Source organism: Hordeum vulgare, chromosome 3H (genome assembly GCF_904849725.1).
Source record: "Hordeum vulgare subsp. vulgare chromosome 3H, MorexV3_pseudomolecules_assembly, whole genome shotgun sequence".
Lineage (NCBI taxonomy): Eukaryota > Viridiplantae > Streptophyta > Magnoliopsida > Poales > Poaceae > Hordeum > Hordeum vulgare.
In genome coordinates, this window is record NC_058520.1 from 74,085,509 (window position 1) to 74,098,588 (window position 13,080).

General features: G+C 43.1%; 1 protein-coding gene across 1 annotated transcript; it reads left to right on the forward strand.

Moving 5' to 3' along the window:
- The first annotated feature begins 2,864 nt into the window (after positions 1-2,864).
- On the forward strand, positions 2,865-3,203 carry LOC123439555. Its single transcript, XM_045116253.1, has 2 exons — positions 2,865-2,975; positions 3,066-3,203. Exons 1-2 carry the CDS (start codon positions 2,865-2,867, stop codon positions 3,186-3,188), a joined length of 234 nt encoding a protein of 77 aa, XP_044972188.1. The 3' UTR covers positions 3,189-3,203.
- The last annotated feature ends 9,877 nt before the right edge of the window (positions 3,204-13,080 follow it).

Below are 13,080 nucleotides of genomic sequence, written 5' to 3' on the forward strand. Positions count from 1 at the left end.
ATTGAAAGAGAAAGAAAAACTTTGACAAACTCTGTTTGATCTTGTTGTTGCAACTATGTCTAACTCATAACCAGAGTTTCACCAAGATCACAAGTTAACCACATGAGCAAGTGACACATAGGTCTCACAGTAAATTAATATCAATGGCATAATCAGCTAGCGAGCAAATAATAATGAGTTTCAGATACCAACAATTCAATCAAAACAAGCATGAAGCAATATGAATAGGTGGTATCTCGCTAGCTCTTTCTGAGACCGCAAAACATAAATGCAGAGCACTTTCAAAGATCAAGTGTTGACTAAACATTGTAATTCATAGCAACGAAGATCCAGTCATAGTCATACTCAATATCAATCAAAAACAAAGCATAAAAAAATGACACAGGTGCTCTCTTATTGGTGCTTATATAAGAAGAGGATGACTCAACACGAAAATAAATAGACACGCCCTTCGCGGAGGGAAGCAGTGATTTGCAGAGGTGCCAGAGCTCAAGCTTTGAAAACAGAGATAATATTTTTGGGTGGCATGCTTTCATTGTCAATGCAATGACCAAGAGTTCTCAATATCTTCCATGCTATTCATGCTATTCCCAAACAGAAAAGTAAAGTTTTAACTCCCCCACCACCAATCAATCACACTCCACGGCTAGCCGAATCCTCGGGTACCGTCCATACTAACATCAGTCCGGGGGGAGTCTTGTTTTACAGTTATGTTTTCGATTTAAGCGTGGAACTGGGCATTCCAATTACCAGCCCCTTTCTCGTGAATGACAGTGAATAAACACATGCCGAGGATAACACGCCTAACATGGAAGATACCAATAGCCCCCTGTCACCACATGAGCAGTTCGGGAAAGCAAAACAGATTATTTCTTGAAGGTTTAGAGAATGGCACATGCAAATTTACTTGGAACGACAGGTAGATACCGCACATTGGTAGGTATGGTGGACTCTCATGGAAAAACTTTTGGGTTTATGGAAGTGGGTGCACAAGTAGTACTCCGCTAAGTACAAGTGAAGGCTAGCAAAAGACTGGGAAGCGACCAACTAGAGAGCGACAACAGTCATCAAGATGCAATGAGTTTGACTAACATGGAATGCAAGCATGAACATGATATAAATCACCATGAACACGAACATCATAGAGGTTATGTTGATTTGGTTTCAACTACATGCATGAACATGCGCCAAGTCAAGCCACTTGAATCATTCAAAGGAGAATACCATCCTATCATACTACATCATAGTCATCTCAAAATCTATGTTGGCATTAAGCTCTAGCTAATTAAGCATGGCATCAGAAACTATGATCTCTAAGTTGTCATTGCAAACCTGGTTCTCTCAAAACAAAGCTGAATCTGGAACGACAAGCTAGTCATATTTACAAAAACAAAATAGATAGAGTTCATACCAGCTTTTCCAGTCTTAGTCACTTCGTCATATATCGTCATTAATTATTGCCTTTCACTTGCACGATCGAACGATGTGAACAATAATAAGAGTGCTCGTGCATTGGACTAAGCTGAAATCTGCAGGCAAACACAAGGGAGAAGACAAAGTAATATGGCTCTTTGAAAGCTAAATAGGTATGCATGCAAGAGCCACTAAACATTGTAACCAATATCTTCTACCTTGACCCAAAGAAAAATAAAACTATTTACATGAGAAAGCTCCCAGCAAGCAAAAGAAGAAAGGAAAATATTTTTGGGTTTTCTCAAAAGGACACAAAACAAGAAAACAAGAAAACGAAAATAAACTAGCATGGATAATACAGTGGCAAAGTGTAAACAGCGACTAACAAACACTACAAGAAAAACACTCAATTATGACCAAAAATAATGACGGTGGTTTAATTGGTCATTGATCCATGACCAAAATTCTGAAATTAGTCATGGCAAGTCTAAGAGGGTCCAAAGCCCATATCGTTATGACCTTTTGCGTTCATTAGGTCATGATCCTATTGCACAAAATGGTCATTAAGATGTGTTGAATTATTTAAAATCATATTTGAATGCTACATGACCAAATATAAGATCATAAACATATGTGTGGAGGTCACAGGACGACACCTCATTTGTTTTACCTATGTGTCATGTATTGAGAGCAAAATTTTGTTTTATACGTATATGGATGAAGTAAATTCTATAAGATAAATACCAATAAATTATAATTATTCATTTTAATATTCTAAATATTTTAAAAAATATATTATAATTACCAAAATGAAATATGTGAGCCCATGCTAATCTCATAATGTGTAGACCCTATTTAGATAAATATTTTGAAAGGTGGTATATGGTACCTTAACTTGGTGTTTCAGACAATAAAAACTTAAACATGACAATAAAAAATATGTGGGTGAATTTTTTAGTAATGCCAAATACTATCATAATTAAATGAAAAGTGTTTCCACCCACAACACTCAACCAAAAAATATAAAAGAAACAAAAAAAAACACAATTACGTAAGCTGGATTCTGATTGGTGGAATCATTTATGCCATGGATCGATGACATGGCATAAATCCTACCGTCCATTGCTAGCAATCCCACATCCATCCATCCATTCATCCATCTGAAGAAAATAAGAAAAGAAAACTAGCAGACCCACTACTCGTCCTCCTGAACCTTACCCAGCCACTGGTCGCCTCCTCTCCCTGCAGATCGCCGCCGCCGCCACCTCCCTTCACCACCAACCCTAGCTTAGAGTATGCAGTACACTTCCACCACTGCTTCTGCCGCATCCCAAGTCACCGCCCTCCCGATCCCCCTCCCTTCCTCTGCTCCAGACACCCCATCTCCGTCGAGCCGGACGACCCATCCACCTCTACGGGCGGCGGCTGCGGCGTAGCAAGGTTAGGGAGCAATGGCACCGCCCGGGTCGCGGCGGTGGGCGTACGTGCGGATCATGGCAGGCACCATCCACGGCGGTGGCCTTGGCTTCTACGTCATGCACCGCATCGAGACCTCCTACAAGGTACGACGGCTCCCGTCCCACCAGCCTACCGCGATTTGGTCGAAGCCGCGGTGCTCACCCCCGCTCTCTTGTCGTGTGCTGTGCCCGCAGGCAAAAATGGAGGAGAGGCTGCGGAGGTACGAGGCGCACTTGCTCGCCAAGGAGAAGGAGGCGCAGCTGCTGCAGGACGAGGGGCTCTGCGAGGACCAGGCGCAGCTCCTGCCGGACTCGTGATCCCCTTTCCTCCCCTTGCGCCGGCTCGCCTTCCCGAGATGTTAGGTCAGTGCTACTTGTACCTACCATGCATCTTTGATAGGAGTAGTTGTTTATTTGTATGGTATGAATTGTGTGATAAATTTCGGGGCCTCATGCCAAAATTCAGAGTTGTTTGTATTGCCTGTTAGTACCTTGGACTATCCAGATTTAAGCTTTAGCACTTTAGTTTGCCTGTGGTTATCTGATCCAACCGAAAGCCAAGTGTAAATGCATTTATGCCTTGCTACCATCTACAGTAGCTATGTCACTGGTATCATTGTTGCCGCAACCTGCCTAGTGCTTCAGTTCTTTCGGGTTCAGGTATACCATGTGGAGCAAGTCGTTGAGGCTTGTCATAAGTTTGTCTTAATCTACTAGTGTCGGCATTGCCATTACCACACTAGTGGATCAGGGACATAGAAAATCAACAAATTTGGTCATGTTTGACAGTGCTGATAGCTCTGGCAGTTGGCATGACCGCATGATTGAAACATCAAAATCTATGGATATGTCAAGAAGGACCATCCTTATGCTGAAGTTTTAGGACCCCATTTGGGTCCAACTAATAAAAATAAATTACTTGTTCAAGTTAAGAATTCAATCTTATGTATAATGCATGGAAAGCTGAAATTTGTCGGAACTCTGTCCACGCTGACAATGGTAACTGAATTTGTTTTTATAGTCCAATTATTCTGATGTTCATATGGTGAAGGTCCTCGGGTTTTAGTTTTCCCCCGGGCCCCCGAATATGCAGGACCGGCCCTAGGTACACGCTGTAGCACCGTCCCCCTCCCCTCCAGGAGAAAGGTGAGGCCGTCTCTCCACTATCTTACTTTTTTTTTCTTATACCACTGTCCATTTGAGCTGTTAATGGGCATCTCTTGGTGTATGCTTGGAGATGTTGTACACATCTTGGACCTGTTAAGTTCCACATTTTCTGCTTAGGAATTGGTAATAGGGATGTGATAATGTACGTATACAGAATCTGTTACATATTTGATGTTAATGGTCTATGCTTTTTCTAAATTTGGAGAATCTCCATATAATTCCTAAAACAACTAGTATTATCTAACTGAAATTTAAGTGTGCAATGTATTTGATATTTCAATTTCTTGAGCTTTTTCTTGCGTGTGTGTGTGGTTACGAGTTTTGGTTGCCTTTAGAAGAAATGTTGTGCCAGATAGCTTGGTATTGGCTAAAATCCCTTCAGTGCTTTTATTCTAGTTAGTACTCTGCATTTCTGCAGTACGCAGATCACATTGGATTTCCTCATGTACTAATGGTTTCTTGTCACATGCTCTTCACGACTCGCAACTCCATTTATGTCTTATATGCCTTGTCATCTTTTGATATATTATAACTGTTGCACTTGGTAGATTTTGAAGGAAGAAAAAGAAGTTGAACCATGGGGAAGAGTAAGTCAGCTGCTAAGCCACCCCCTAAGAAGCGGATGGGCAAGCTCGATAAGGCCTTCTCCTGCCCGTTCTGCAACCATGGGAGCAGCGTTGAATGTCGAATGTTAGTACTATCTTCACATATTCTCCTGCTAATTGTTCGATGCTGGATGGCTATTCTTTCAACATTGTGACTGGGGTTTCCCCCTTTTTTTCTTCAGAGATGAAGAATCTGATTGGTGAGGCAAACTGTCGAATCTGCCAGGAAAGCTTCAACACCATCGTAAATGGTATATTCAAATTATACCTAGAACTGCAAATTGTACTCCTAAAGTAGATGCCAATACTGATTGATTCTGAGCTAGAAAATTTCCTACAGCCATCTATAAATTTCCTACAACCATGGTATAGCTTATTGTTTCTTCTAAATTTCCTACAGCCATGAGAAGATGGTATAGCCTATTGTTTCTTCAGTCATCTATAAAATTTCCTACAACCATCTATAAATTTCCTACAGCCATGGTATAGCTTATTGTTTCTTCTAAATTTCCTACAACCATGAGAAGATGCAAATTGTTTCTTCTAAACCAAATGCGTACAACTCTAGGAGCTGGCTATGGCTTATCTATAAATTTCCTACAGCCATGCCTATCTCATTTACTCTTGGGGGTTTAGTCATTCTAATCAACTAGGTCATAATGGAGCAGAGCCAAAGTAGTAATCATGTACAGTTATATACTTGGTTGCCATTAAATCACACAACCATGCTTGTAAGATAGGCAATGTGGCTCCCTATTTTATCATGTTCGAAACTTGAGTTAACTGAATTGCTTGAAACAAACTTGCATCATCAGAAGTTCAGAACTAAACCTGTATATCAGTAGCCTGTCATGTTCCATGCCTGTAATTCTGTCTGCCATCCTTGACCGGTTGACCCTGAAACCAATGGCCAGATATTCAGTCAGTTCCCATGTCGTTCAAATATGTACGTTATAAACAGAATGACATCCAAGTACCGTGATTAATTAACAGAGTTTCTTAGTTCAAGTTCATTGAGTAATGAATGCCTATAGTACCAACAAAGTGATTGGGATAAAGAAAAACAAATCACTGCCAGATTGATCAAAGAGGGCCATTAATTCATGTTTAGCGATTACAAGCGGCAGCAAAGTTGGTAGAAACATCTTCCATTGGACTACCACCAACACATAAAAAGAATCACAGATGGTAGTCAGGATCAAAGCTAAAAGATTCAATCATATGTAGACTGTAGCGAACATTTGTTAGTTAGTAGGTATTAAAATATAGTTATACTAAAAGAACAAAATTTCTGTCCAAACTTAGAGATAAAATAATTATAATAGAATACCTAGATTTGCAATAATTATCTACTGTCCTTTTTATTATTATATGTGGCTCGTTGTCTACAGGCTTATCTATGCATTAGTATTTGATGCTCTATCATGTTAGTTTCTTTGGTCTGCTTTCTGAGCCTTGCCATCATTTTCTTCTTGCATGCGGCAATGGTAGGAGTGGCAGATTGTGCAGAGGAAGAGGATGAAAAGAAACTGGTGCTTCTCAACCAATCTTTGTAGAACTCTCTTGATGTGCGATTGTGTAGTTGTTGGGTACTCTTTCTGTGCACCTGCACTTGCAGAAGTATTCTTTTGTGCACTTGTAAAATTATTTTGATGTGCACTTGTTAGGACTTGAACCTTGATGTGTAGAGGAGTCATGGATGATGTATTGTATGTCATGTGATGTGCTACAGAAATAAAATATACAGTTTATTTGTAATCTTTTATTTTGTTGTACTTGTTTTCAATGGGCCTATCATGAGATATGCGTGTTTCACGCAAAATAATGCATCAACCCAAACAAATCAGACATTTTCAATAGTAAAATAGGTATTGGGCCAGGACCACGTAGGCTAAATTGGTGGACTTGCTTGTGAAATTTATGATGATTCCATTTGGTCACTAGCGATGCCACGTCAGCTTGGCCACGTCAGATCCTACGTGGCTCACACAAATGGGTAGTGACCAAACGAAAATTTTGGTCAATAGAGATCTACGGCCAAATTTTAAGAAAGGTCATGTTTGTTCATTCTTGACGGCCAACTGTCGACCTTGTAAATTTGGCCAAAAAAAGGTCAATAAATGTCAACAATGACGAATCAATGACCAATATAGGTAGTCATAATTGACCTTATTTCTTGTAGTGAAAGTGAAAGCATAAGCAAGAATGTAAATTTGGTGAGAACACATACTCCCCCAAGCTTAGGCTTTTGGCCTATCTTGGTCTACTCCCAAGGAGGGTCCTGGCGAAACCCAAAATCACAATCGGGGTTATACGGGAGCGTTGCAGCCACTGCCTGAATAGCTGCCTCACAGAGACGAGCAGCCTTCACCTCCCTCTCATACTCCTCTGCCTCTCCTCTGGTTATGTAATATCTCTGTTTTACTTGAAAGTCAAAGAAAGTAGGAGCTGTAAGGGTAATATGGAAAACATGGTGCCGGTTAAATATCAATCGGTATAGGAGGGATTCATCATCCCTCTCAAGGAACTGGTAGCGTGTCATTGCGACGCGGTCAAGGAAAGCTGTATGGAGAGGGGGATCTCCTGAGCGGATGGGTACTCCAAGAAAATTTGCTATGCGAGTGGCATAGATTCCGCCAAAGAAATCCCCATCAATAGCATTCTTATTCAGCCTCCTTGCTATAATAGCTCCCATGTTGAAGCTTTTGTAACCCGTCACTCCGCTCTTAAGGATACTAAGGTCGGATGTGCATAGGTGACAATGTTAAACCTTGCAGTTAATGCATCTACCTATGAAGAGGGCAAGGTAGTGCAAGGCAGGTAAATGAATGATTACTGTGGTAGCTTGCGTGATGTCTCTAGTTTCTCCAACAGTTATACTAGAGACAAAATCTCTAACCAAAGACTTAGCAGGATCTTTAAGATTACCCCCATCGGGTATCTTGCAAATCCTATTGAAATCCTCCAAATCCATGGCGTAGAATTTACCATACAGATCGAACAGTATGGATGAGTCACGGCCAACTGAAAATTTAAATATACGCACGAAAGAGGCAGTGAGCAAAGCATAATGTTCACATTTATCCGAGAGGAATTCTTCTAACCCGGCATTGCGGACAAGTGTATCAAACTCATCCTTGAAGCCTCCTTCGATCATGAACTCATCGGAAGGCCGTTCACATGGTTGTACCGGTGCGTCCCTTAGTTGATAAGGATCGGGCTCCCGAATAGAAAGACGGGGACCCTTCTTACTTGAGGAACCACCATGAAACTTCCTCCTGAACATAATTTCTTTTTGCTGAAATTTTTGAAGTTCAAGAGGAAAGTGAATAAAGACCAACGACAACTTGTAGAAACTACTCCTTCTAGTGCCTAGAGACTGTATCACGCGCTAAAACTACTTGGGACCAGCTAAAATCAACATTTCAAGCTCAAGAACAGGGTCACCAAGGTAGCAAGAATACGCGAAGGATAAAGCACTAGAGTAGAAACTAATTGGACCAATGGAGGAGTCACTTACCAAGGAGTAATTTCCCCAAAACGGTTCGGAGAATGGTGCTTTGAGCAAGGAGATCAAAAATCACAGCCAAATGAGCAAGAACACAGGTTTGAGCTGCGAAACGATTTTTTCTGGAGGTAGAAGAAGAGGATGGGAGCTGGAATGAGTGGTGGGGGTCCCTGTGGTCCCAACAAGCTTGGTGGCCGCGACCAGGGGGGAAGGCCGCAGTGTCAGGGCTTGTGGCCCACTGGTGTGGCCCCTAGGCCAGCTCTCAGTCCCAGTATTTTTCAAAAAATCCAGAAAAAATCATACTAGATTTTCAGGACCATCGGAGAACTTTTATTTTCGGGGTACTTTTCTCCGGGACGCTAAAACAGGAAACAGGGAAAACTAAACTAAATTTATCATTTTTCTTCTAAGCAACAGAAAGTGAAAGCTTAAAACACAGGTATGTGACTGTTTGATTCATCCATTTCATGGTCATCGAAAGAAAACCGTCAATGGGGTTGATCAAATCCTCATGACAAAACTTTTCCGAATCGCAAAAGGAAACGCAGAATTGTCGAATAGCCACTTAGTCACCTCAATGGGGATATGAATCTCCCCAACAAGCAAATCATACTTCATATTAACACGAGGAATAGGGCATTCAAAGCTCCCAATAAGAATCGATGACGTTTTTTCGATAGCATTGATGCAATGTACTTGATATCGTTTCTTCGGAAAGTGCACGGTATGCTCATTACCGTTGACATGGAAAGTGACATTGCCTTTGTTGCATTCAATAACAGCCCCTGTCGTGTTTAAAAAGGGTCTTCCGAGGATGACAGCCATGGCATTGTCCTTGGGAATATCCAAGATAACAAAGTCTGTTATGATAGTGGTGTTAGCAACAACAACATGCACATCCTCGCAAATGCCGACAGGGAAAGCAGTTGATTTGTCGGCCATTTGTAGAGAAATTTCAGTGGGTGCCAACTGATCCAGTTCGAGTCTATGATAAAGAGAGAGAGGCATAACACTAACACCGGCTCCAAGGTCACATAAGGCAGTTCTTACGTAGTTTCCTTTAATGGAGCAAGGTATAGTGGGCACTCCGGGATCACCAAGTTTCTTAGGAGTTCCGCGTGTGAAAGTGTAATTGGAAAGCATGGTCGAGATCTCAAGATCTGGTATCTTCCATTTATTGGTCACGATATCTTTAATGTAGTTGGCATACGGAGACATTTTGAGCATATCAATTAACCGCATCTGCAGAAAGATGGGTCTTATCATTTCAATAAAGCGCTCAAAATCCTCATCATCCTTTTTCTTGGATGGCTTAGGAGGAAAGGGCATAGGTCTCTGTACCCATGGCTCCCTTTCTTTACCATGCTTCCTAGCAGTGAAGTCATTCTTATCATATCTCTTAGGTTGTGGGTTATCAGTATTAACCGTAGGTTCAATTTCCACATCCTAATTATTGCTAGGTTGAGCAGTATTATGAACATCGCTGTCCATATTGTCACCAGGTTCATGTTCATCACCAGATTGTGTTTCTGCATCAGACGCAGAAATATCATTTGGTTCTTCAGGTGTGACGGTATTTGGTGAACTGACCTGTAGGTTTCTATCATCCTTCTTCTTAGGATGACTGGGTGTATCAGCATTAATTCCTTGAGAATCTTGATCAATTCTCTTAGGATGGCCTTCAGGATACAAAGGTTCCTGAGTCATTTTGCCTCCTCTAGTAATGACTTTGACAGAGTTGTCATTTAATTCATTGAGCAAGTCATTCTGAGCTTTAAGTACTTGTTCTACCTGAGTAGTAATCATAGAGGCATGTTTACTCAGAAGCTTCAGGACTAAGCATACGAGTGCTTTGTTCCAATTGTCTACTAACATAATCATTGAAACTCTGTTGTTTGGCAACAAAGTTGTCAAATTCATCAAAGCATAGGCTTGCAGGTTTGTCAAAAGCAATATCACTCTCATCAAACCTACGCAGGGAATTCACTTCTACTACCTGTATCGGGATATCGAGACCATGGATCTCTTCGATAGGTGGTAGACTTTTGACATCTTCAAATCTAATGCATTTCTCTTGCATAGATTTCTTGGCTTCTTGCATATCTTCGGGACTGAGGAATAGAATACCTCTTTTCTTGGGAGTTGGCTTAGGAGGTGGTTCGGGGATAGTCCAAGCATTATCGTTGATCAAGATGTTATTCAATAGAATATCAACTTGTTCTATAGTTCGTTCCCTAAAAACACAACCGGCACAACTATCTAGGTGGTCTCTAGAGGCATCGGTAAGTCCATTATAGAAGATATCAAGTATCTCGTTATTCTTAAGAGGGTGATCAGGCAAAGCATTCTCTGGGTGGATGAGCCTCCCCCAAGCTTGTGGGAGACTCTCTTCTTTGAATTGAGCAAAGTTGTATATTTCTCGCAAGGCAGCTTGCTTCTTATGGGCAGGGAAATATTTCTCATAGAAGTAATAGACCATATCCTGGGGACTACTCACACATCCAGGAGCAAGAGAAGTGCACCAGGCTTTAGTGTCATCCTTTAAAGAGAAAGGAAACAACTTAAGGATATAGTAGCAGCGGATCTTCTCCTCACTAGTGAAAAGGGTGGCTATATTGTGTAGTTTGGTAAGATGGGCTACGACCGTCTCAAACTCATAACCGTGGAAAGGATCAGATTCGACTAGAGAGATTATCTCGGGGTCGACAAAGAATTCATAATCCTCATCGGTGATAAAGATAGGTGAAGTGGCAAACTTCGGGTCTTATTTCATCTTAGCTTTCAGAGATTTTTCCTTCCACTTGAGAACTAATTTCTTAGCATCATAGGCATCCTTACACGCTAGAAAATCCTCAGCTATCTCTCCCTCCATAACATAACCCTCAGGTATATCAGGCAATTCATATCTAGGAGAGCTAGATCTAGCAGGAGAAAAAGCAGGTTCTATCTCAATAGTATCGGCAGTTTCAGAAGCATCACGAGCATTGGCAGTAACTCTAGCAATATGAGCATCAAGGAATACCCCTAGTGGCATATCAGGCAAAGTAGTATCTCTAGCAGAATCAGTCATAGCATCTCTAGCAGTAGCATCATAAGCATCATCAAGAACAGGCGACATATCAAGATTTCTAGCAGCACTACAAGAAATATGCTCATACATGATGTTTTTTAAGACGTTGTTGATGAATTCGTCATAAATATACGACGATTTCATCTGGGATTGTCGTAAACCGTTTGAGGGGATCAAATCTACATATAAATTACGATGATGTGAGTCAAAAACGTCGTAACCACATAAAATGAGATCGTCATAACTTTTACGACGATCATAAAAATATCATAAACAATCAGAACCCTTCCCACGGATCGATGACATGGCGTCCATCCATCCATCCATCCATCTCTCCATCCCATCCATCCATACATCCATCGGTCCATCCTATTCTATGGCAGAAAACATCTCCCTCCCTCTCTCTCTCTAACAGAAAACATCTCCCCTCTCTCGCACGCACACGAAACCTAGCCATCTCCCCAATCCAGATCCGCCACCCACCACCCTCTCCCCTCGCTGCCGCCTCCCACCACAGCTCACCGATCCAAATCCGCCACCCACGCCCTCTCCCCTCACCGCCGGTCTGCACCCTCCCTCTCCTGGCCGGTGTCAAGGGTGAATCACGTGTAAGCTCCTCTCCCCTCCCTCAGATCTCCCTCCCCTTCCTCCAGATCTCCCTCCCCTCCTCCAGACCGACTCTCGGCCGACCGATCTGCATGGCGCTGACGGTGGTGTGTGTGATACACGCATGGGCATGGGGATCCACCAGCGAGCAATCTCCACCGCCGCCCCTATCCACAGAGGCCACACACGCGCCAGCGGCGGGCGGCTCGTGTTTCACATAAGGCGCCGAGCTTGCGCTTGTCGCTGTCGCTTCTCCGGTCACCACTCTCTGCACTGCACTCACTCCCTCCTCGCGTACTTCTCGATATGGAGAAGGCGGCGTCCTTCCTCTCCTCCCTCCTCGGCACCGGCGGCGGCGGCGAGGAGGGGCCGTCGGGGGAGCCGGCGGCGACGGTGGCGTCCATCCTCATATACCCCGTCAAGTCTTGCAAGGGCGTCTCCGTGCCGCAGGCCCCCGTCACCGCCACCGGTACTAGCTACTGCTGTCCCCCAGCTTCACCAAAACCAATCATTTTCCCGTGTCGCGCTGAGCTCGCTTTGATATGATGGCTCCCATGGACGGACTGCAGGGTTCAGGTGGGACCGGCAGTGGTTGGTGGTGAACGCCAAGGGCAGGGCGCTCACGCAGTGGGTGGAGCCCAAGATGGCGCTGGTCGAGGTGGAGTTGCCGCCGGCCGCCTTCGACGAGGACTGGAGCCCGCCCCCGAGTCCTGCCTGGGTAGTACTCTTCTTTTTCTTTCTTTCTTTCTTGATCATTTACATTAGACACTTGATTTGTTCTAGCTCATCTAGTACTAGAGTATGATATGTTCAACCAAAGGAGAAGATGGGCTGTAGTAACACCACAAGAAAGCATACGCAAGCCATGTTGAGGCTTGTGTTTCTTAGAGCGATGCTGAGGCCAAAATGACAACTAATCACCACAATGCGGCTAACATGTAGTGGCCCTCGTGCAGGCACAGTGCCCCCCCCACTATGGACGCATTTCCCATTTCCCATACATGCATAATGCATTACTGACTACGATAATAATAACAAGAACAACTGCAATAATTTAGAGCTCAGCCTCAACGCAAGCCTGGCCTGAATAATTGGTCGTCCCGGCCGAGTTCCTGACCGATTGAATAAGTGAATAAGCATGCAACACGTATGTAGCCAATGGCCTTTTTACCCGGGCCACCAACAGTGCTCCCGGGGGGTGAAAAGATCTCCCCAGCAGCAGCATCAGATCTCCTCCCTCCTCATGGCCGGCTG